The 25814-nt window shown below is 48.8% G+C and overlaps 1 protein-coding gene across 1 annotated transcript; it reads right to left on the bottom strand.

Moving 5' to 3' along the window:
• Positions 1-1674: 1674 nt before the first annotated feature.
• On the bottom strand, positions 1675-25814 carry tmod2 (tropomodulin 2). Its single transcript, XM_084437102.1, has 10 exons — positions 25702-25814; positions 19210-19394; positions 18478-18634; positions 10628-10750; positions 9792-9866; positions 6757-6887; positions 6370-6477; positions 5787-5930; positions 5314-5458; positions 1675-4297 (listed from the first exon to the last, which is right to left on the bottom strand). The coding sequence occupies exons 2-10, from the start codon at positions 19333-19335 to the stop codon at positions 4266-4268; spliced, it is 1041 nt and encodes a 346-aa protein (XP_084293228.1). The 5' UTR covers positions 19336-19394; positions 25702-25814; the 3' UTR covers positions 1675-4265.

Here is a 25814-nt window from a genome sequence, read left to right as displayed (position 1 = left end):
TTCAGTGACCTCTCCCACTCGTGTTGGTGTGTACAGAGTACTACAGACACACACACACACACACACACACACACACACACAGGTATCCCTCTCATGTCTGAGTTGTTACATCATCACAGTCAGTGGCAGGGATCTGTATCCATGTCCCCCCTGACCTCCCTGACCTCCCCAGGATCCCCGCCCATGATCACAGTTGATATGGAGTTGCCTTGTGAACTGGCTCTCAATCTACTGCCAAAACAAACAGGCCCGATCAAGCCTGCAGTCTCATGAAAGCAGCTTTCAAATGAGTCATATCAATCTCCCAGAGTCCTGGTACATTCACCTGGTACATTCACTACCAGAGGGAGCCCCTCCTTCTCACACCTGGTTGGAAGAATAAGTGTCGCCTGATGAAGGGTCAGATAATGTCGCATTCCCACCGACTGTTGACACAAGAGGAGAGCTGTAATCTAATCCTAAATCTGTGGTTGGGGACAGGTCTATCCTCGGTGTAACTGAACTGTGAAACCCAGAGAAGTCTGATATCCATAGCAAACAAATCCTCAGACTTGGGTTTCAGTACCAGTTCTTCTGTTGAAATCAAGCCCTGGAGTGATGATCACAAAGCCAGTGATGACACAAAGCTGCTTTTCTCATATGAGCTGTTCCCCTCTCTCTCTCTCTCCCTCCCTCCCCTCCCTCTCTCTCTCTCTCTCCCTCCCTCCCTCCCTCTCTCTCCCTACCTCCCCTCCCTCCCTCTCTCTCCCTCCCTCCCTCTCCCTCCCTCCCTCTCTCTCTCTCTCTCTCTCTCTCTCCCTCCCTCCCTCCCCTCCCTCTCTCTCTCTCTCTCCCTCCCCTCCCTCTCCTCGGGGAGTGGAAATACATGAGTCATTAATGTCTCTGGCCAGTCAGAGGGGCTCGGAGGCCAGCGGTGGGTTTAAAACAGCGGTGGTTTCGCCGTAACTCTGGCACAGGAAGCGCAGGGAGGGATGCAGTCACATGACATCATCCTCCAGGCATGTGCAAACAATCCCAGAAACTGGATCTAATTATCGTTACGTATAAACACAACACCTGCATCAGCCTATGGAAAGGCCTGCCCTTATCGCCGTCGTCATGGGAACGCCCTTAGAAGTGGCCTGGGGTGAACACACCCGGTCTTGAAGTCACTATGTGAAGGAGGCCTGGGGTGAACACACCCAGTCTTGAAGTCACTCTGTGAAGGAGGCCTGGGGTGAACACACCCAGTCTTGAAGTCACTCTGTGAAGGAGGCCTGGGGTGAACACACCCAGTCTTGAAGTCACTATGTGAAGGAGGCCTGGGGTGAACACACCCAGTCTTGAAGTCACTCTGGGAAGGAGGCCTGGGGTGAACACACCCAGTCTTGAAGTCACTCTGTGAAGGAGGCCTGGGGTGAACACACCCAGTCTTGAAGTCACTATGTGAAGGAGGCCTGGGGTGAACACACCCAGTCTTGAAGTCACTATGTGAAGGACAGCCCAGCTCAGACATGATTGAATAATCACTGACTAGAACAAAGTAGAACTTCTTCTCTACCTTGCTGAATGGACACTAATGTGCGATAAGTTTTCACAATTGTTCTACAATGAACAGTTGCAATAGTAGGTTTGAGTGTCAGTGAAGTGAACACAGCCCAGAGTGAAGATGCAGAGGAGGAGTCTGTAAAAACATTTATTGTTGAGGACGTCTTATATTTAACAGTGCCTTTAGCTAGTTTTGTGGTTCACAATAGGACAGTATCTTTCCTCAGTTCAGACTTGGGAGCGGAATGGTACAAAAATCCCCAGCAGTGAGTGGCTTGTATTTCAGTGTCTTTTCTGTGTGATAACCGATAGCCACCTATCACAGTAATACCAATACGTTACACATTATAAGACCACAGAATATCAACAGGGCACAGCAACAAAAAAAAGCCTTCTGTTTTATCCACCAGCGAAGCACAATAATGTAAAAACCAACTAGCACAAGATGGAGTATGAGAAAGTAACGTGATAGTGTAGTATATACAGTTAACCCCACAGCACTGCGCAGCGATACACAACTCACATCCAAGGACTCAAGAGTTAGTGTTTTTTTAAAAGGAAGCATCAATTGCAGAATTCTGGGCCGATAGTCATGTTTAAAATAATGTTTATTTAAGTTTATTTTGTTATTTAAAAAAAAAAAAAAAAAAATTGGGGGGGGGGGCAGGAAAACAGAAAACATTATTAAAAAAAAAACTGTTTTTAGGTAAATGTGACAACAGATAAACATCTGCCACTGCCATCGGTGAACGTCACCTTATTTGCCGATAGGCCGATGGCGATCAACAAGGCGAATATCGATACCGATGGAAGGCAGACATATCCGTGCATCCTTACTTTTCCACACACCCCCAAGATCAAAGAAACATGAGCATGATGGGCAATAAAAACAAGACAATAACAAGTGATCTATTTTACACCAGGACAACACATACAATTAACAGAGTTAATGTGGAGACAACACAGAAAAGCTGTCTCATTGGTCCTAACTGTGCCTCTCTCCAGACTAGTGGTCCCTGGGAAATCCAGTTGAGTTTGGGAGCACCTCTTACATAACGAAAGTAGCATGCCACTGCTAGACCCTGCTTCAAGAGTCTGTGTGTGTGTGTGTGAAGACCAATCTATATAAGCCTACAGCAGATTCTCCTAGATTCAACATTTGGAACTGATTTGGTTACTATAGCCAATTAAAACAAGTCATTGTGGTGACATAAGATAGGGGGAATTTATACACAAAACATTAGTGTGTGCTGTTTTTTTCTTCTGTACAAGTATTAATCAGTTGAAGCCCTCCCTCCTCCTTAAAACTAGATGGGAACTACTGTATGATCTAAAGGACAGACCCAGACTCATAAGAGGTTTGTTATGTATAGTGCTGCATATGTTAGTCTTTGGCATGGTTCAGTATAAGAGAAGCCCATTGGTTGAGCTGAAATTTCAGACCAACGGGAAGACAGAAGAGAGTCGGGTCAATGCTTCCTCAATATGTACAGGTTCCCATATCCGGGTACAAACCCTCTCATTTGGTTGGACATTATCTATCAACGCCTACTTCCCTTTTCCCATTTATGGGGAAAATGCACCTTTTGAGAATCAAAATCACTCTGAACTGTTCCAAAACAAGAGCTGCAGCTGAAAGAAAACATAATTTTAAGACTTTCAAATTCTTTATGCACTTTTGCTCAGGGGGGCTATTAATATGTACCTACACCTCAGTTTCAGAGGAATAAGACCAGCAGTAGTGCCTTTTCTCCCCACAGCACCTTAATAATGAGCCATTGCTGCACACAATACCCAACCAGCCAGCTAACAGCCAGCTAAGTTTACATTCAGCTAAGCTAACAGCCAGCTAAGCTTACAGCTAACTAAGCATACAGCTAGCTATGCTAACAGCCAGCTAAACTAACAGCTAACTATGCTAACAGCCAGCTAAGCTAACAGCTAACTATGCTAACAGCCAGCTAAACTAACAATTAGCCCTTCCAGCAGCAGGTCTTTGTTGTCTGTCTCATGTTGCCGTTTCCAGATTGCAGGCCATTGGGCTGACTGAGACATTACCTGCTCTACATACAGGCCATGTGTGGACTGAGGGTCCCTAGAGGGCTACCTGTCAGTCTGGGTTCTCCCACACTAAACAGGACCAGCTCAGCCTGGTTAACTGACATGAGCAGGGGGTCCCCCATTCACACCACCCAGCCCACTCTACACTAGACTAGTTCTAGGGAACCATATTTACAGCATGGGGCCCTACAGCGTTATCATCACAGTAAAGGGTTAGGAAATCCGCAGGGTTTTAGTTCATGTCTATGTTTCTGGAAACCTTCAGTGTTTAGTCCATGGTTACATGCCTATGTTTCTGTCAATGGTGCATTGGTCGTGTGTTTTGTCCTTTTCATCTTGCCGTAGGCATAGTAAAAAAAAGAAAAAAGACAAAGTAAAAAAAAAAAAAAAAAGACAAACATAAAAATAACCGATTTACAGCCGTAATAATAACATAACATAATAACCGTAATATAATAACAATAACAAAAATATGAACATGTATATTATGGGAGAGGGCAATTCCAGTTTGTTCCCTTTTTCTCAGATGTTGATTGTGGTTGAGGGCGCCTTGCTTTGCAGTTTGGCACAAGACTATGATTTCACACAGTGAGATGAGACCAGGGGATTGGCTGAAATTATTCCACGCGGTGAGATGAGACGACGAGATTGGCTGAGAGACGCGACTGGCGCCGTCCCTACAGGTCCCCCTCCACTCGTCTCCTGCGGACTAGAGAGGAGAGAGAGGGAAGGAGAGAGAGAAAGGAGGTGAGAACAAGACAAGGACAAAATGGAGGAAGACTCATCCACATCCACGAAGCACAACCCTAAAACCATCTCAAATCCTGTTAGTGGTCATGAAGACAACGTAACTGTTAACCTATCCCTTTTGTGCTCAAACCCATTCCTATGCATTGTTGCTGTTAGTGTGAGTGATCGAACTGCAACGCATCCAAACCATCCATAAGCAGTTAAAGTTCACACTCGGGGAGATAACTCATCAAGTCAAACTGTTATGGTGAACTGGTGAACGGCATCTGTGCACAGGAGGAAGTAATGTGTGACACATGATCAGAGTAGCGTGTCCAGCCATGGGAACACATGGTCAAACCCATGCATCCGACCTGAAGCTCAGAGAGCCAGAGAGAAGGGGGCACTGAGGCCAGCCCTCTGGGCCAGGGCACAGTCCCATGACCAGAGGGCACAGTCCCATGACCAGAGGGCACAGTCCCATGACCAGAGGGCACAGCGGTAGAAGAAGCCAGGGTAGAAGACTCCACCAGCCAGTGTAGGTGAAGCACAGGGCCACAGCTTCACAATGGGAGGAGGCCGAGACCCATGTCGAGGAAGAAGTGGGACAGATCTAAGCATGGGTAATATTAGACTGACTTTCTTCCCCAAGGAAACACAGAAATCCAAGGAAACAACCCTGAAAGAACAGGATTAAACTGGATTTGTGTGTGTAACAGTATGTGTGTGTGCGTGTGTAACAGAAAGCGTGTGTGTGCGTGTGTGCGTGTGTAACAGTATGTGTGTGTGTGTAACAGTGTGTGTGTGTGTCACAGTATTGTGTGTGTGTGTGTGTAACAGTGTGTGTGTGTGTGTGTGTGTGTGTAACAGTACGTGTGTGTGTGTGTGTGTGTGTGTGTAACAGTACGTGTGTGCGTGTGTGTGTGTGTAACTGTGTGTGTGTGTGTGTGTAACAGTACGTGTGTGTGTGTGTGTAACGGTGCGTGCGTGTCTTACCCAGGTCATTGTTCTTGGTGATGGCGGCTGCAGCCCTGGACCGTGGGCCTTGCTGGGTGAAGTGGTACCCAAACTTCACTATGCCGTTGTTCTCCTCCAGCATCTTAGCAATGTCCATCTCTACCATAGTACCCAGTTGCTGCCTCTGACACACACACACACACACACGTACGTTAAGATCTACTCACACAGGTTAGTGTGTGTGAGTGTGTGTAAGAGAGATGGCCATTGGCACGATAAAGATTGCTATTCTTGCACTTTGCCTTCAGCACTAGATTATGCTCTTAGTCACTTGTTTTAGAAAGAAGATGCACTTGTGAGTTCTGGCGAGTAGTAGTACATTGGCCTTTCCTACGTTAAATGCAATTATTCTTAGTCGCTTTGGACAAAAGCGTCTGCTAAATGACTGTAATGTAATGTAATATAATGTAATGTAAAAGCACATGCTCTGGTGTGTTAATGCTTAGTGGTACCTGGTTGTCTATCTTGATCTCTGTGAGCGTGTCATTGTCTCTCAGAGCGTCCACTAGGACCTGAACCCCAGCGCCAGTGATGAAGTTGGACTCCAGGTTCAGAGAACGCAACGCATGGTTCTCCCTCAACATCTCACCGAACACCTAGAGAGCAGACGGGGGGAGGGGGGGGGCTGTGTTAGTGCTTAGTTGGGGTACGCTTTCCTCAAACCAAGCGTGGGTTATGTGTTACAGATAACCCCGACTGAAGGTCAAGGTCAACTTTATTTATATAGCACTTTTAACAACCAAAGTTGCACCACAGTGCTTTACAATATAAAAAGACAAATACAAAATACAATATAAAGTAAAAGTCAACATTCAATACAATAAACAAACACAACACGACTAGGGATGCACGGCCTAACAAGCCTCAAAAGCCAATGAAAACAAGCGAGTCTTCAAATACGACTTGAAATCTTCTAGGGTCTGGGCCCTTATTTGCAGTGGCAGACTGTTCCACAGCTTGGGGGCCGCCACCGCAAAAGCTCGGTCACCTTTTGTCTTTACACATAACGACAGAACGAACAACACACACGCTCACCACAGCTATGGGGTCGTTACTCCTGGTGGCCGCCAGACTGAACTTCTTCACGTGTGTGTTGCTCTCCATGGCCTTGGCAAACTCCTTCAGCGTGGGAATGGGAATGTTCTGGAAAAACCAGGAAGGAAAAAAAAATGTCACAGCAGCATGGACTTATGGAGAAAAAAGATCTGTGAGGGTCACACTGTGTGTGTGCGTGTGTGTGTGTGTGTGAGCCAAAAACAAGGAAGGAAAAAATGTCACAATAGCATGGACTCGTGGAGAAAAAAGAACTGTGAGGGTCACACTTTGTGTGTGTGCGCATGTGTGTGTGCGCATGTGTGTGTGTGTGTGTGTGTGTGTGTGTGTGTGTGTGTGTGTGTGTGTGTGTGTGTGTGCGCCATGTACCTTGAGGTTGTTGAGGTTGACCTCTGTTAGGGAGCTGTCGTTGCTCTTTATCCTCTGCAGGGTGTCTTCTACGTTGGTGGGGTTGGGAGGCTCGTCGAACACAGGGTTCATCTTCTCCCCCTTGATCACATCTGGAGATACCAGCACAGGGTTAGGGTCTGGAGACACCAGCACACGCTCAGGGTTAGGGTCTGGAGACACCAGCACACCTCAGGGTTAGGGTCTGGAGACACCAGCACACGCTCAGGGTTAGGGTCTGGAGACACCAGCACACCTCAGGGTTAGGGTCAGGAGACACCAGCACACGCTCAGGGTTAGGGTCTGGAGACACCAGCACACGCTCAGGGTTAGGGTCTGGAGACACCAGCACACCTCAGGGTTAGGGTCTGGAGACACCAGCACACGCTCAGGGTTAGGGTCAGGAGACACCAGCACACGCTCAGGGTTAGGGTCTGGAGACACCAGCACACGCTCAGGGTTAGGGTCTGGAGACACCAGCACACCTCAGGGTTAGGGTCTGGAGACACCAGCACACGCTCAGGGTTAGGGTCTGGAGACACCAGCACACCTCAGGGTTAGGGTCTGGAGACACCAGCACACCTCAGGGTTAGGGTCTGGAGACACCAGCACACCTCAGGGTTAGGGTCTGGAGACACCAGCACACGCTCAGGGTTAGGGTCTGGAGACACCAGCACACCTCAGGGTTAGGGTCTGGAGACACCAGCACACGCTCAGGGTTAGGGTCTGGAGACACCAGCACACGCTCAGGGTTAGGGTCTGGAGACACCAGCACACCTCAGGACCCTGGGGCTGCGCCTCATGTTGCTGTGTGATGCTGCTATAGGTGTGTGTTGATGCTATAGGTGTGTGTTGATGCTATAGGTGTGTGTTGCTGCTATAGGTGTGTGTTGATGCTATAGGTGTGTGTTGCTGCTATAGGTGTGTGTTGATGCTATACTGTAGATGTCTGTTGCTTCTATTGGTGTGTTGCTGCTATAGGTGTGTTGCTGCTATAGGTGTGTGTTGATGCTATACAGTAGGTGTGTGTTGCTGCTATAGGTGTGTGTTGATGCTATAGGTGTGTGATGCTGCTATAGGTGTGTGATGCTGCTATAGGTGTGTGTTGCTGGTATTGGTGTGTGTGTGCTACAGGTGTGTGTTGCTGCTATAGGTGTGTGTTGCTGCTATAGGTGTGTGTTGCTGGTATTGGTGTGTGTGTGCTATAGGTGTGTGTTGCTGCTATAGATGTCTGTTGCTTCTATTGGCGTGTTGCTGCTATAGGTGTGTGTTGATGCTATACAGTAGGTGTGTGTTGATGCTATAGGTGTGTTGCTGCTATAGGGTTGTGTTGCTGTTATTGGTGTGTGTTGATGCTATAGGTGTGTGTTGCTGCTATAGGGTTGTGTTGCTGTTATTGGTGTGTGTTGCTATAGGTATGTGTTGATGCTATAGGTGTGTGTTGATGCTATAGGTGTGTGTTGCTGCTATAGGTATGTGTTGCTTCTATAGGTGTGTGTTGCTGTTATTGGTGTGTGTTGCTGCTATAGGTGTGTGTTGCTGTTATAGATGTGCAGTGTTTCCCACAGAATTAGATTATATTTGAGGTATTGGCGGGGGGGGGGGGATATGCCTGTATTGTATAATATAAAAATATAAAGATATACAAAACACTTCACTTTCCTATATAAAAGTGTATCTTGGCCTTGACTGCTGGTACAGTAATCGATTTTCAAAACTGAACAGTAAGCCTATTGGTGAAATTAAGAAAATTGATTTTCTATTTAGCCCAAGTAAATGTTGTCTTGCACTTTCTCTCTCTGCTGCTCTGTCTGCCTGCCTCACAGACGCGCGCTGGCACCAAACTTTGCCGACCATGCTCCTTGCTACAAGTCGCCCAGTCTTTTGCTTGCTATTAACTTATTTGAAGAGTTGTGTGCCCGAGAATGACAGCGTTGGGGAACGAACTGACTTGTCAGAGTTAATTGAATGCATCAGTTTTGGACAGACTTGTGCAGAGGTGTTCGTGACACTAACCATCTGGACTAACCAACTCCGGATTGATTCTATTCAGGAGTTTTGCCAGTCGTCTGGTCACAACAATCCATTCATGTTTTGAGCGCACTGTTCACGGAGAGGGGAGGGGCTGTTCACAGACGGCTCCGTTGTGTGTGTGAGTGTGTGTGAGAGAGAGAGAGAGAGAGAGAGAGAGAGAGAGAGAGCGAGAGCGAGAGAGAAGTGGGCCACGGAGGGGCTGAATGAATCAACACGCTGTGATCAGCTCTACAGTGAAATGTGATTTCACCCATTTTAAATTGAAAATAAAATAAAATCAGAATGTGGCGGTCAGCTCTACAATGAAATACGACTTCATTGTAGCCAGAATAAAAACCATGGATGGGAAACACTGGGTGTGTTGCTGCTATAGGTGTGTGTTATAGGTGTGTGTGTGTGCTATAGGTGTGTGTGCTATAGGTGTGAGTGCTATAGGTGTGAGTGCTATAGGTGTGAGTGCTATAGGTGTGAGTGCTATAGGTGTGTGTGCTATAGGTGTGAGTGCTATAGGTGTGAGTGCTATAGGTGTGTGTGCTATAGGTGTGAGTGCTATAGGTGTGAGTGCTATAGGTGTGTGTGCTATAGGTGTGAGTGCTATAGGTGTGAGTGCTATAGGTGTGAGTGCTATAGGTGTGTGTGCTATAGGTGTGAGTGCTATAGGTGTGAGTGCTATAGGTGTGAGTGCTATAGGTGTGAGTGCTATAGGTGTGAGTGCTATAGGTGTGAGTGCTATAGGTGAGTGCTATAGGTGTGAGTGCTATAGGTGTGTGTGCTATAGGTGTGAGTGCTATAGGTGTGTGTGCTATAGGTGTGAGTGCTATAGGTGTGTGTGCTATAGGTGTGAGTGCTATAGGTGTGAGTGTATAGGTGTGAGTGCTATAGGTGTGAGTGCTATAGGTGTGAGTGCTATAGGTGTGAGTGCTATAGGTGTGAGTGCTATAGGTGTGAGTGCTATAGGTGTGTGCTGGTGTAGCTGTACTCACTGTTGAACCCCTCTTTACCGCCGGTCCCATCGTAGGTCGCAGTGCTGGTCACCAGCGTGTGGACCCCCAGGATGGCTGGAAACAAAGCACATCCACGTCAGGCTAACCCTAACCCGGCTAACCCTAACCCTAAGCAGGCTAACCCTAACCCTAAGCAGGCTAACCCTAACCCTAAGCAGGCTAACCCTAACCCTAACCCAGCTAACCCCAACCCTAACCCGGCTAACCCTAACCCTAACCCGGCTAACCCTAACCCGTTAGACAGAGAGAGTACAGGTCCACGCCGGTTTGAGGGGAGAACATCGTGTCTGACACGGGTTCAGCATCCAGCAGTCGATGAATGAAGAGTAGCTAAAACCCAAGACTATAGCAAACAACAGCCTATTCTTCTGCTCAATGAACTTTGTCTCTCTCTCTCTCACACACACACACACACACACACACACACACACACACACACACACACACACACACACACACACACACACACACACACACACACACACACACACACACACACACACACACACACACACACACACACACACACACACACACACACACACACACACGGGAAAGAGACAGTGAATGTGAAAGGAGCCAGTGTGTTCCTGTCTCCGGAGACGCAGAGGACAGGAGGAGACGAGGAACCGTTCTCACACTCGCGCAGGAACCCTGGTCTAGTGTGGGCGTTTGGGTGTTCCTATGGCTGGACTAGAAAGGAAGCCCACACACACAATCTCCTTTGGAGACAGAGTTCTTTATCCTTTTCTCTCGTTCTCTCACAACCACAACCACACACACACACACACACACACACACACACACACACACACCTGCGAGGTCACACAGCTCTGTGTCCGTGGCGCTGGACAGGGCTTCTTCCAATTCCGGGTCAAGGGTCGTGGCTTCCTCCTGGCGCGTCTCCAAGGCCCTCTGCTTGGGGACAAACGCTTTCCCTACAGAGAGACAGAAAGGAGGAGGGGTTAAACATAGCCTGGCGAACCTTCCTGATCTCACCAGCTCACATTCCATTTCGCTGTCTCTGACAGGCCGACCCGGGCGACATAGTAGCTGGTTTGGCTACGCGATCGACGACCATCACTAGCAAGCAGACTTCGATTGGAGGCTGATGTGACCAATTGTTCCGTTGAGAACGCCTTGTGCCTCAAGGGTTGTTGCATGCAACGCTGATAAGTGAGGCAAAGCTAACTGTGAATGTAGTTAAACATGCATGAGAGTGAGAAACGGTGGCAGTGCGATATGAGTGTGTGTTGCGCAATCCTACTGACCTATCGCAGGTTCGCTAGAGTTAGCCTAGCCTAGCCTAGCGTAGCTTGTTGTTGTTCTCCCACAGACCGCCCCCCCCCCGTCCTCACTCCTCTGCCCGGGTCCTGTTGTTCTCACCCCAGGCACGATGTAGGCACATTACTGCTAAGCCCTAACTATCTGTTTTCAAGTGTGTGTGTATGTGTGTGTGTGTGTGTGTGTGTGTGTGTGTGTGTGTGTGTGTGCACGCATGTTGGGAACAAGAAGCTATTCAAAACACCTTTTTGGCTAATTAATTATGAAAATGTATTGCAGAGAACATGGTGTGCTCTCTCTGTCTGTCTCTCTCCCTCCCTCTCCATCCCTCTCTCTCTCTCTCCCCCCTCAGACAGAGTTCTGCAGGGCCCAACAGGTTGCCACTGTGACCTGTAGTGGGCAGCGCTGAGCTAGCGCCTCCCCCTCCACTTCCTGTCCCCTGCAGCGAGTTCACTTCTCTTCTACCCTTCTATATCTCTCTCCCTCCCTCCCCCTCCCTCCCTCCCTCCCTCCCTCCGACAAGCCAGCTACTGCAGCCGATGCTCCGCCAGGCTCTGAAGCCCTAAATAAAGGCTTCAAAACAGTCACAAGGCAACCCCAGTAGCTGGGATGCTCGCGCCGCCGTGACAGGGCTGCTGGGTAAATGGTGCAGTGCAGCACCATGTTACAGTCGCCTGCTGCTATTCCCGTCCACCGGGTCTCCTACATTTTACACAACCCAGCTGGAGGCCTTGGTGAGACTCGGAGAGGAGAGAGACCAAGCTTGTCTGCACCCTCTTCTGTCTCCACCTAGTCTCTTTCTCTCTCTCTCCGTCTCTCTCTCTCTTTCTCTTTCTGTAGTTGAGCCTGGCTCAACTCCAGCGGTCAACCACCCAAGACGTCGCCATGGCAACCCGGCGGAGAGAGAGAGAGGGGAAGTCACGGAACAAAAGCTGGAGACTAAACGCGACGGCGCTGCCGGGGGCAACAGACTAGCTCGGCCTGGGGAGCAGATACAACAGGGGCACCCCCCTGCCCCCCCCACCCTTTCAGTAGTACCCTCGACCCTCTCCAGCCCCCCCACCCACCCCCTGCAGCCCACGGCTGTCAGTCAGTCACAACTCGTTCCCACAGCGCTGGTCTCCAAGGGGGCCTTGGCACTTCCTGCAAGGCCGTGAGCAGTAAACACAGCCATTAGTCGGCATCCTGCGACGGTTTCTCCGGAGATACCCCCCCCGCCGAAGCGCCCGACCCCGCCCACCCGGGACCCCGCCCAACCCGCACGGACGTCCCCGGCGCTCTGACAGGAAGGCGGCTGCGCCGTGGAAACTTACGCGCCAAGAGGATAAAGAAAGCCTGCATGTGCGTTTAGAGTAGGGATGTTCATAGTTAATCGACTCGATTAATTGCCGATAAGAATTTACTCAAGTAAAGATTTGGTTACTCGATTAATTGCTTGTTAATGGAACTTAACTTTTTTTGGGGGGAATGAATGTTATCAACGGGAGTTGGGTGAAATGGAATCATGATTTAGGGTCTGACTGCACATGAGGGCGCCCCGCCATGTAGTGAAGGCTAATTGGGATGGGATGCCGGGAAATTTCAATGACACAGCGGAAGAAGACAAAATAATGAAGCGAGCAAAGCGCAGTCCGGTGCGGGACGTTCTTATCAATTAATCGACCATCGTTTGTTAAGGTGAACAGTTATCCATTAATGAAATTCCTTGAAATTTGCAACCCTAGTTTAGAGGCTGTTAGAGGCTGCCCAGACCGGCAGGATGGGAAGCTGTAGTCTGGCTTGTGTCAGTCCAGAGCGGGGAAAACCCTAAATCCACGGGGACCGCGCTCGCACGGACCACGGCTGCGTTTAAGGCGCGTTTCAGGAAGTGAAGCGAAGCCTTGCAGCACCAGCCGCCGCCCTTGACTGTTTCTCAACAGGCGGAGGTTTCCAGCTACTGCTCACACCGCTCGCTGCCTTTCTCTAGAAGCTTCTATTAGAGGGCTCTATTAAGTGTAAGTGAGAAGCAACCTGCGCTCCAACAAAGGCACAAAATATCTCTCGCCCCTCACCTAACTGCATCCTGACCCACAGCTCAAATATATAATCCAGTTTGCGGGCAGCTAGCTGTAGCACACTTCCTATGAACGGGCCTCGCCCTTTTGGGAGCGTTTACACTGATCTGATCCTGGTGAAAACAGAAAGTGCATCATCACACCTCACTTCTTCATGTCCTTCACACCACAATCCCAACGTACATCACCACACAGAGCAGATGGAGAACCTGTGAGTGGTAGAGGGGAGCTTTGCGCCACCACTGAGAGCACGGCGGTCGGTCGGTGTGTGTGTGTGTGTGTATTCGGTGTTCTCTGCGTGTGTGCGTGTGTGTACAGCAATAATTTATCAGCAGGGGTTGAGAGTAATGAAGGAAAATAATACGCTGCATTCCACAAAATCTTCACAGTGATTTGAGCTTTCCAAGTTACAAATACACACGCACACACGCACACACACCCCCCCCCCCCACCCCCCACCCCACACACACACGAACACACAGTATACTAAGGAGTATTATTTTCAGCAGAGTCAAGGAAGAGGAATTTGTCATCCTCAGGTTTCCTCTCCAACATGACGAGTGTTTGAATCTCAGGGGACTCTGACATTATGACTCTGGAATTCCTCTAGACAGGGTTTCCGGGCATATTTCTAACCAGCCGTGGGTGTGTGTCTGTGTGTGTGTGCGCGTGCGTCTGTGTGTGTGTGCGTGTATGTGTGTGTGTGTGGGTGCATGTGTGTGTGCGTGTATGTGTGTGTGTGTGTGTGTGTGTGCGTGTGTGCGTGCCTGTCTGCCCTGACCTCCATCAGTCACAGGAGTGTCTCCGGTCCTCTCCAGACGGAGGTTGAGAGGAACATTCCACCTCACCGGGGGCCAGACTGAACTATAGGGGCCAGACTGAACTATAGGGGCCAGACTGAACTATAGGGGCCAGACTGAACTATAGGGGCCAGACTGAACTAGGGGGTCAGACTGAACTAGGGGCCAGACTGAACTATAGGGGCCAGACTGAACTATAGGGGCCAGACTGAACTATAGGGGCCAGACTGAACTAGGAGCCAGACTGAACTATAGGGGCCAGACTGAACTATAGGGGCCAGACTGAACTAGGGGCCAGACTGAACTATAGGGGCCAGACTGAACTATAGGGGCCAGACTGAACTAGGGGCAAGACTGAACTATAGGGGCCAGACTGAACTAGGGCCCAGACTGAACTATAGGGGCCAGACTGAACTATAGGGGCAAGACTGAACTAGGGCCCAGACTGAACTAGGGCCCAGACTGAACTATAGGGGCCAGACTGAACTATAGGGGCCAGACTGAACTATAGGGGCCAGACTGAACTATAGGGGCCAGACTGAACTAGGGGTCAGACTGAACTAGGGCCCAGACTGAACTAGGGGGTCAGACTGAACTAGGGGGTCAGACTGAACTAGGGGTCAGACTGAACTAGGGGGTCAGACTGAACTAGGGGGTCAGACTGAACTAGGGGCCAGACTGAACTATAGGGGCCAGACTGAACTATAGGGGCCAGACTGAACTAGGGGTCAGACTGAACTAGGGCCCAGACTGAACTAGGGGGTCAGACTGAACTAGGGGGTCAGACTGAACTAGGGGGTCAGACTGAACTAGGGGTCAGACTGAACTAGGGGGTCAGACTGAACTAGGGGGTCAGACTGAACTATAGGGGCCAGACTGAAATAGGGGCCAGACTGAACTAGGGGCCAGACTGAACTATAGGGGCCAGACTGAACTAGGAGCCAGACTGAACTAGGGCCCAGACTGAACTAGGGCCCAGACTGAACTATAGGGGCCAGACTGAACTATAGGGGCCAGACTGAACTATAGGGGCCAGACTGAACTATAGGGGCCAGACTGAACTATAGGGGCCAGACTGAACTAGGGGCAAGACTGAACTATAGGGGCCAGACTGAACTAGGGCCCAGACTGAACTAGGGGCCAGACTGAACTAGGGGGTCAGACTGAACTAGGGCCCAGACTGAACTATAGGGGCCAGACTGAACTAGGAGCCAGACTGAACTAGGAGCCAGACTGAACTATAGGGGCCCCACTGAACTATAGGGGCCAGACTGAACTAGGGGGTCAGACTGAACTATAGGGGCCAGACTGAACTAGGGGGTCAGACTGAACTAGGGGGTCAGACTGAACTATAGGGGCCAGACTGAACTATAGGGGCCAGACTGAACTAGGGGGTCAGACTGAACTAGGGCCCAGACTGAACTAGGGCCCAGACTGAACTAGGGCCCAGACTGAACCAGGCACCGGGCGCACAGATCAGCTCATCTCTCCACAGCTCTGGTAACGGACACCTATTTGGAGGGTGTTAAGAAATCTAGTGCCAGTCTCCCACAGCGCTGGTCTCACGTTTGCTGATGATACAGCTGTGGTAGTCCTGATCGACTTGCCCTACAACTGATTCTTGCTGTGAAAGTATTGTCTGTTGTTATGTTTCTTTTATTGCTGTAACTTTGTTTCTGCTGCCTTCTTGGCCAGATCGCTCTTGAAAATGAGATTTTAGTCTCAATGATGACTATCTGGTTGAATAAAGGATTTGATTGATTGATCAACAATGATGAGAAGGCCAGCCTGGAGGACAAAAACCTCCACCAGAACGTCAGTAGGATGAAGGAGGTGCTAGTGCGGTTAGTGAACTGTGGGAGGAAGCAGGAGAGGACCTACAGTCCTCTAGAAAATAAATGGGACCTCAGTGGAGAGGATGTCCAGATCACCAAGGACCTGACATGGACTATAAACACAGACCTTGAGGTGAGGAAGTCAAGGCAGACTCCATCATCTCAGACGACGGAGGAAATTCTGAGTGTCCCCTCGGATACAATCTGAGAGCCTCCTGGACATGGAGGCGGCGCCGTGCAGGACCGTCAGGCCCGGCTGAGAGCGGTCCAGTCAGCGGAGGGTATCAGAGGTGGGGGCAACACCCCCAGCGAGTCCACACCAGGTGGCGCCGGACCAAAGCCAGGAGAACGGTGACGGACCCCGGCCACGGTGACAGACCCCCGCCACACCGACTACAACTGACTTCTCTCTGCTGAACTTTTTTTTTTAACCTTACTTTACTTATAAGCACAGTTAGGGGCTAGTAATAATATTTCACTGCACGTTGTACTCGTACGATGAAAGTTGTACATCAAACTTTGAACTTGAACTCAGACTGACGGCACCCCGGGCAGAATGACTAATTAGGCCCCAACACCTGGACGTGGTGAGGAATCACATGTCCTGCCCCCCCACCCACCCCCCTCTCCTCTTCATCACTCGGCTCAGCCCACACACCTTCCTCTCATTGCGGTGTTATTTAAGAGTAAACATGCATTAGTAATACCCGTAGAGCCAGGAGTGCAGTAATTACAGCTACACACAACACACGCACATGACATTGTGAGTCACTCTCACACACACACACACACACACACAGATACACACAGCTAAGCATCCCTTACCCGAGGCCGATTGTTACACAACTCAAACACCTCTGAAATACAATACACTCACCTCCAGAACCACACAAACTGAGAACAACATCTAGGTTACGCGCAGCCAATCTGTTTGCTCAGTAAGGCGTGAATGGTTGCCTTTTTTTTAACCCGATGTTCTATACTGTTCACACACACACACACACACACGCTGGGTATTGGCAAGGACCTCACGATGTGATACGTATCACGATACATTGCAATACGATAGAATACAACACATATTGCGATACTCTACATAATTTGGAAATCCAGCTGGAATACAACTCCTTCCCCCGCTCCCTGGAGGAGATCCTGAGGGAATGGAAGGACATTTTAAATCCATTTAAAACACGAATAATGCATCTATGACTGAATTATATCAGTACCGCGGAAAGGAAAGAAGGAAAAAGGAAAAGAATATTGGGATGTATTCGCCTTAATCACCTCAGGTCAGTCTGACATAATTAGTGGTGCGGATGCGGAATTGCCCGTTGACTTCAATATTAAAAGTTCACTGCAAAAACACCTCTTCAAGAATCAAAATAGTCAAAATAACTTATATAGTCATGTTATAAACTCATGATTACCAGACTCTGATTGTTTTTCACTGCTGTTGTTTTCGCGTTTGGAAATACATGGGAGTGAATGCAGCTGGCTACAGTGAACTTTTAACATCGAAGTCAACAGGCACTTCCACATCCGCACCCCCAATTACGTCAGACTGACCAATATGGCTGCCAGGTGAAATTGCTGTATGGATTTTATTGAGCCCTAAGCCACACCCACCCAGGGGTCATAATTAACTTTTTAGCTCAGCAGCCAAATGTCTGGTAGATGAAAAATTGGGCCCGCCAAACCTTTTTATAACCAGCCAAAACAACATTTATATAAAGCCTTTTTGTGTCACATAAACATACAGTACATTTAATCTGCATAATAACATGTTATGGTGGTGATTAAAAACAGAGTAGATTCCTAGTGCCACAGCTTCACAGCACAGGCGGGGTTGTAGTCCTGTCCCCCACTGAAAGTTATGATATGATGTTAAGTTATGATGTGTGTAGCCAACCCACTGTTAAATAACAAACTACTAAGCTATCCCATAGGAATGAGCCTAAAACCATACCAGCTGGGCAAGCTGACTTTGCTAGCTACCTAACCTGGCCCTAATGATATTGTCCTGCTGTTTGCTGTGCAACATATCAACTGACCAGTTGTTAAAACGTATTTCACAACACTAGTTATTCTAGCCAGCAATGTCAAATAAATGTGACGCTTGTTTCGCTGTCTGGAACAATACGGTTAGTACGCTAGTCACGAGTCCCAGTCAGAAAACGTAGCATAGCTTTGGATGACAGCAATTTTGCTTGCTGTGAATAGCCTACGTATGTTGGTTCACCTGTCAAATGGGAAATGCTAGCCAATAAGTAGCCTAGTAACTGTACCTTGCAGGCTAGAGATGGACCCCAAATAATTTTACAGCTTGTTTCGTTTGATGCACAACAACAAGCAGATCCAGCGAGAGTAGAGAGCTCTTTTTAAGCGCCGTTACTTCACACGTGTGCACTCACTGCGCTGTACGAGCCACCAAGGCTGATCTTACTCACGCTGCGTCAATGCTGATATTTTATTGCAAAAAAAAAAAAAAAAAAAAAAAAAAAGATTTTATTGCAAATGTTGTCTATGATCCACAAAGGCTGATATTTTGTTAAGCACTGAACCATCAATGCTGATATTTTGTTGCAAAAAACGTGACCTGATGGCATCGAAAATACACACGCCAAAATGAAAAATATACCCGCATCTGGCACTTGCCGGGTGTTAATTTCGAACCCTGCACCCAAAAACACACCTCTCTTCTCGCCCGTGAAGGGGACGACGTCCTCCAGGTCCTTGTGCTCCAGCGCCTCCTTCTCCAGGTAGTTGAGCAGCCGCTCCCTGTTGAAGCCTCCCGTCGCTGCCTTGTTGGTCTGGTCCTTCTGACGCATCCCCGCTGGCAGAAGGGCATTCTGGGAAGGAAGACGTGGCGTTCACTTGATCATGTTAAGTGTTTTATTACCAATGCTTTAAAAAAAAAAAAAAGAGGTGAGACTGAGGTTCCTCACGCAAGCAAAACAGTCATTACTGTGTTGGTGCTTTGTCTCGCTTGAGCTGCAATCAAATAGTAAATAAATGAAGCTTCCCACGGCCTGGAGAGGACTACACTATCCTACCACACCTCTGTTCACAAATAAACACTCTGTTTTAGACTAGTAGTATAGTCAGCTGCAAAACCACCATCTAGTCCACACACACACACACACACACACACACACACACACACACACACACACACACACACACACACACACACACACACACACACACACACACACACACACACACACACACACACACACACACACACACACACACACACACACACACACACACACACACACACACACACACACACACACACACACTTCAAGATGGAGAAGAGGGTTGAGTTGGAGGTTAAATACTAACAAGAACAACATGTCCTGTGTTGGTTCTTTGTCTCATTTAAGAAGGGCCAACTCTCATCCCCGCCCCCCCTCCTAACCTCAGGGTCCAGCTCCTCCAGAGCCGTCTCCAGCTGTTTGAGTTCCTCCTCCGAGAGCTTGTTGAGGATCTCATCCTCGTCCAGCTCCTTGTACTTGTCCAGGTCTTTCTTGAAGGACAGCGCCATGGTCCCAGCTACAGGCTACAGGTTACAGAGAAAGGCCGAGGGGCAGGGTAGGGGGCTACCTGCTCACACACACACACAGGACAGACAGACGAACAGAGAGGAAGATAGCATTTTGGTTAGTGATGTCAAACAGGGTAATGTCACTATAAGCTAGACAACGTCTCTTTCACAAAGACCTCTGCCCACAGCTGGGGCTGGTAAACAGGCCCTAGCGCTTTCTCTCTTAGACACAAACACTCATACACACTCACACTCACACTCACACTCACACTCACACTCACACTCACACTCACACTCACACTCACACTCACACTCACACTCACACTCACACTCACACTCACACTCACACTCACACTCACACTCACACTCACACACACAGCTGGGACCAGAGAGGGACTTTCTCAGGCTGGGACTGAACAAGGTCACAGTCCCATGCGCCACAAAAACAAAGCCTTCATTTTAACGTGGTGTGAGTGGAGAGACTCATCCATTTTAACGTGGTGTGAGTGGAGAGACTCATCCATTTTAACGTGGTGTGAGTGGAGAGACTCATCCAGCTCCAGCTCTTATTAGCGCCTGATGAGAACATTGGACGCGTGAGGACGACTCATGAAAGCCGGAGATTAACGCAGACACACGTAAGAAGAGAGAAGTATTTTGCGAAGTGAAGAGTCAGATAACTGTGTGTCAATGAGTGTGTGGTGCCTCCTGTTGGAGAGCAAGGCAGAGGCTACACCCAGTCCCAATCCCACAATGCACTCTGCCACAAATGACCTCATAGCCTCCCCATCCCATCTCCCCACAGCACGCCACAGATGTTCTCTCCACACACATGCACACACACAGAGAGAGAGACACACACACACACACACACACACACACACACAAAGCCCCCTACGTCATCCTCGGTCTTTCCTCTAAACACATGATATGTCATATCACATCACCTCAGTATTCACCCTCAGCTGACCCCAAACCCCAGAACAGTGTACACGTGAGTGCGTGTGTGTGTGTGGGTGTGTGTGTGTGTGTGTGAGCTTATCTATCTCACACAACACAGCTCTGACACTGGCCGTTTCTGTAGGCAAGAGCAGCTACTGCAGTCAATGCTTTAAACCCGAATTCTCCGAAGTTCCACAGCGTTCTAAAACTAACCAGCTCCAACCTCTCTCTGGTTGGTATACCCGACGGTTCTCAGTCTCCGGTTCTCCGTTCTACAGAGCGCCCTCAGATCACCTTCCCCAGGCTCCGAGCTCTCTGCTGGGCTAATTCCTCTCACACATTCTCCATTACACCACCCCATAAAAGCCGACAGTAATACTCCGCTAACAGGGTAATAGCATGGTCATAACACATAATCAGCCTTGATGGGCGCTGAATGGATTCAGCTGTAAAGGCCAGCCTTGATGGTTATAACTACGTGATACTGACGCTGATTGCTCTGACTAGTGAAGAATAAATCTTTTCAGGGAGACTGGGGTGGTAGCGAGCAGAGTAGTAGAGTCGTATTCAGTGTTCAGACGCTTCTGATCGTCTGAAGATGACTGATTTGTTGTAGACTTATTTGATTTCCAGGCCTGAGCATTTTCAAGTCAAGCTGGGTGCCAAAAGTTAAATAGCCGTGATACAGTCTGAAGGAATACTCAATTCAAGGAAAATACAATTTATTGCAGTTCTATTCAATGCTGCCAGCAACCAGTCTTTCCAAGAAATCTGTAGTAATATAATGCTGTCCAAACGCACGGTCCCATTTGTAAGTACTAGTCATGAGTCCCATCAAGCATGACCTGATGCTGATCAGCATTTCAGCGTTTGAGGTCTTGAGTTAAATCTGAGGTGGAGAGGCCAGGCTGGACTGGAAACCATTAAGAACCTGCTCAATACCCTGACTGGGATCAGACACACACAAACACACACACACACACACACACTTAGAACCTGCAAAATACCCTGACTCGGATCAGACACACACACACACACACACACACACACACACTTAGAACCTGCTCAATACCCTGACTGGGATCAGACACACACACACACACACTTAGAACCTGCAAAATACCCTGACTGGGATCAGACACACACAAACACCAACACACACGCATGAACACACACACACACACACACACACACAAAGAACCTGCATAATATCCTGACTGGGATCAGCACGCACACCAACACACACGTGCGCACGCACACACACACACACACACAAAGAACCTGCAGAATATCCTGACTGGGATCAGCACACACACACAAACACACACACACACACACTTAGAACCTGCAAAATACCCTGACTCGGATCAGACGCACACACGCACGCACACACACATTCTGAACACAGTTCTTTCATCACAATCGCTGCACTCTGCTGTCTCCAGAACACCTTGATATGCATTGAGAATGAGGAGCCCTCATAGTCAAGACCAGAACACCTTGATATGCACTGAGAGAATGAGGAGCCCTCATAGTCAAGACCAGAACACCTTGATATGCACTGAGAGAATGAGGAGCCCTCATAGTCAAGACCAGAACACCTTGATATGCACTGAGAGAATGAGGAGCCCTCATAGTCAAGACCAGACCAGAACACCTTGATATGCACTGAGAGAATGAGGAGCCCTCATAGTCAAGACCAGACCAGAACACCTTGATATGCACTGAGAGAATGAGGAGCCCTCATAGTCAAGACCAGAACACCTTGATGCACTGAGAGAATGAGGAGCCCTCATAGTCAAGACCAGACCACCTTGATATGCACTGAGATAATGAGCCCTCATAGTCAAGACCAGAACACCTTGATATGCACTGAGAGAATGAGGAGCCCTCATAGTCAAGACCAGACCAGGACACCTTGATATGCACTGAGAGAATGAGGAGCCCTCATAGTCAAGACCAGACCAGAACACCTTGATATGCACTGAGAGAATGAGGAGCCCTCATAGTCAAGACCAGAACACCTTGATATGCACTGAGATAATGAGCCCTCATAGTCAAGACCAGAACACCTTGATATGCACTGAGAGAATGAGGAGCCCTCATAGTCAAGACCAGACCAGGACACCTTGATATGCACTGAGAGAATGAGGAGCCCTCATAGTCAAGACCAGACCAGAACACCTTGATATGCAGAGAGAATAAGGAGCCCTCATAGTCAAGACCAGACCACCTTGATATGCACTGAGAGAATGAGGAGCCCTCATAGTCGAGGCCAGACGAGAGTCAGACAGGAGTGATGCAGTGTGCAGACAGAGGGGGCGTGGAGGACGAGACGCTGCGGATCCATTAGCGGTCTGATCAATGCCTTTCTCCTTTTCCACTCTCTGCTAATCCCCCTGGACAACACCAGATGGCTGGGAGTCTGTCTGCACTCGCTCACCTTTCACCTGGAAGTACTCCGCTGTACTGGTTGGTCAGCAAACACACACACACACACACACGCACGCACAATAATCAGCATGCATCTTTCAAGGCTGAAGTAATCGTATGAGCTGATAATGTGCTACGAACTCATCTTTCAGATTCAGCAGAAACTGGACTTTCAAGATGTTTTTCTTCTTCCTGCTCCTTCTTCCTGCTCCTTTTCGAATTATGTAATATGTCAAATGAGTTGTTTGAATTATAAATAGCTGTCTTATGTGGAATTACACATTACCATGAGCGAAACAAAAAAAAAAAGAGAATGAAAATGAAAGATCTGTGCATGGCCAGGGAGGGATAGTCTCACGATACCAGAGTTTCAAGATCTCCGCCTCCGAAATCTGGAGATGTCTCCGTTGAAAACCGTCGCAAGAACAGCGCCGAAACCCGACGCTACCAATCAGAGCCACTGCCTACATCTCCAATAGGGTGAAGGACCCGCCTGACCGGAAATGATGTCCTCCAATGGAGTGGAGAATCAAGACAAAACAAAACATTCACCGCCCCATTAGGAAGGACCACCCTGAAGACGGGTTGGTTCTGCAATTAAGTTTTTTTTTTTTTTTTTCAATCTCTCAAATTGTTTCCACAGACTTTTAGAGATGGAAATAGGCGCTGGTACCGTAAGTCGGCCCGATCTTCTTCGGTCCAGCCGCGCCGTAGTAAAAGATCACAGGGACACGCTGGACATGGCGATGGGAGGTGGAGACGTGCACAGGAAGTGGAGAAGGGTTATTATGTTATAGTGCAGAGCACAACAGCCCGGATACAGGCTATACTTAGAGCGTCCCAGCTCTGCTCTCCCCCATGGGACCAGTCTCTAGCCTCTCTCTCTCTGCCCCCCTCCCCCTGTTCTCTCTTCCTCCTCTCTGTCATCATTTCATCTCTCTCTCTCTCTCTCTCTCACCCCTGGTTGCGGTGCTCCCAGTGTGGTTGGGGAAAGGCAGAACATGATGGAAACCAGATGGAGGGAAGGAGAGAGGGAAAGAGAGAGAGAAAGAGAGAGAGTAGCGATCGTTGCTATATGGTTACATATTACCTCAGAATACTTTGTTTTTATTTCACCTCATACTACACAATGAAATGGTTACAAACTACAGAGCTCTGGTCTATTAACGCCCCCCCCAGCCCAACCCCCCCCCTCCCCTCTCTCTCTCTCCAGCAGACACAGAGTCAATGTAATGATGTAATGGGGATGGAATTTAGGGAGTGCCCCTTCCTTTAGGACTCACTCAACCTCAGCAGCTCACACCAGTAAACAACACCAACCAGTTAGAATAATCAGCATCAGCACACCAGCCCAAACGGTAATGAGCGGATCGTAATTTTATGGCCCCAGGTCTGATTTCACCGCTGCCTTATTGCATAAGCCAGCCCTATCAAGCCTCACGGTATTATTGACACCTCAGGCACACAGAACGGCCCAGCCCGAAAACACCAGGTCAGCACTGAACTTCAGCACCACGGTGACAAAGAGCTAGTGTGGAGGGCATATTACTCAGAGAGCTAGTGCTAATCTTAGCTAAACAAACGACCTGCTTTTCAGGTCTGGGCTTCCGTCTGGGACACACCCTTCAAAGAACACCAGAGGCACTGCAAGGCCCTCTTTTAAGAGGACGCATAAGGACACCTTGCACAATAATCAAATCAGGGGTGTGTCTGAGTCACCAAGACGATGTCTTTTTCTTTTACTAAGAAACGACGAGACGCAACCTTTGCAGCTATGATGTAAACAGTCTGAATGCGTGGCAACCACTACGTATATTGTGTGAGCAAACCCCCACGTTATACTTAGTCATCGTAGTAAAACATGTCATTACAGATTCGTCAGTGGGCTGACCAAGGACTGTGATTTCTGACAAGGACGGCCAGACGCGCTCCACTCCCATCTGCGCGTCCCCGAGAAGGACGGCCAGACGCGCTCCACTCCCATCTGCGCGTCCCCGAGGAGACGGGGAGGTGACTGTGCGCGTCCCCGAGGAGACGGGGAGGTGACTGTGCGCGTCCCCGAGGAGACGGGGAGGTGACTGTGCGCGTCCCCGAGGAGACGGGGAGGTGACTGTGCGCACCGCGGACACTGCGCACCGTAGCTCGGCATGCAGAGGAATGCCGTCCCGGTGATACTGCGCCCTGCGTCGGGGCTGGACGGACGGAAGCCCCCAGGATCAGTTATATTATACCTCCATGGGCTGGACGGAAAGCCCCCAGGATCAGTTATATTATACCTCCATGGGCTGGGCTGAAGCCTTCCTGGCTGAGATTCTAGCGCTAGTAACTTTATTACATGCTGCATTTGCATGCATTATCTATGACTAGAATCTCCTGCTAGCTACTCATCTGTATGACTGTATTGAAGGACGTCCTAAGTGCAAGATCACAGCATTTTATTACCCGGCAAGAAAATACAATCGTGCTATTTTAATGAAATGTATGAAGCTATGACGGTGTTTTAGCCAACAGCGAAATTAACACTTCACATTAGCCAACATTCACAATGACGAGGTCTGTGGAAAGGTACGAAGTTGAAGCAGGAGCTCAAAACAATGTTTGAAGAGTAATGAAGTGGACGTGTTTAGGGGAAGTGGCGGGGATTGTGATTCTTAGGAAGGAGGTTAGCTAGGCTAGCTCAGTTAGCTGGCCAGCAGCTGGTTAACCCTCCTAGGTTGCTCATTAGCTCGCTAGAAAGCCAATCAATCACTCACAACTCACCAACTATCACCCAGACCATGCGAGCTCATTCAAACACACAACATAGGAATAATTAAACAAACACGTACCTAGAATAGTAGAATTGCAACACAAATCTATCGCAATGCTTCGCTTTGCTTGCTAGCTGGTGAGAATGAAGCCTAGGGACGCTAGCACTAGAGTACATCATGCACAAGCGATCCCTCAACAGAAAGACATACAAACATAAAAACTGGTTTGAATCAATCTTACCAGAAACCCACACGCGTGTGTGTTTGAGAAGGCGCTCCCACACTAATATGTTCTTCCTGGAAGGGTGCGACGGCTCCGGAGCTTCTCTCTTTCTCACCCCGAGGGCGGTAACG

The sequence above is a fragment of the Borostomias antarcticus genome, assembly GCF_949987555.1.
Source record: "Borostomias antarcticus genome assembly, chromosome: 4".
In the NCBI taxonomy this organism is placed as follows: domain Eukaryota; kingdom Metazoa; phylum Chordata; class Actinopteri; order Stomiiformes; family Stomiidae; genus Borostomias; species Borostomias antarcticus.
This window is presented reverse-complemented; position numbering and strand designations above follow the sequence as displayed.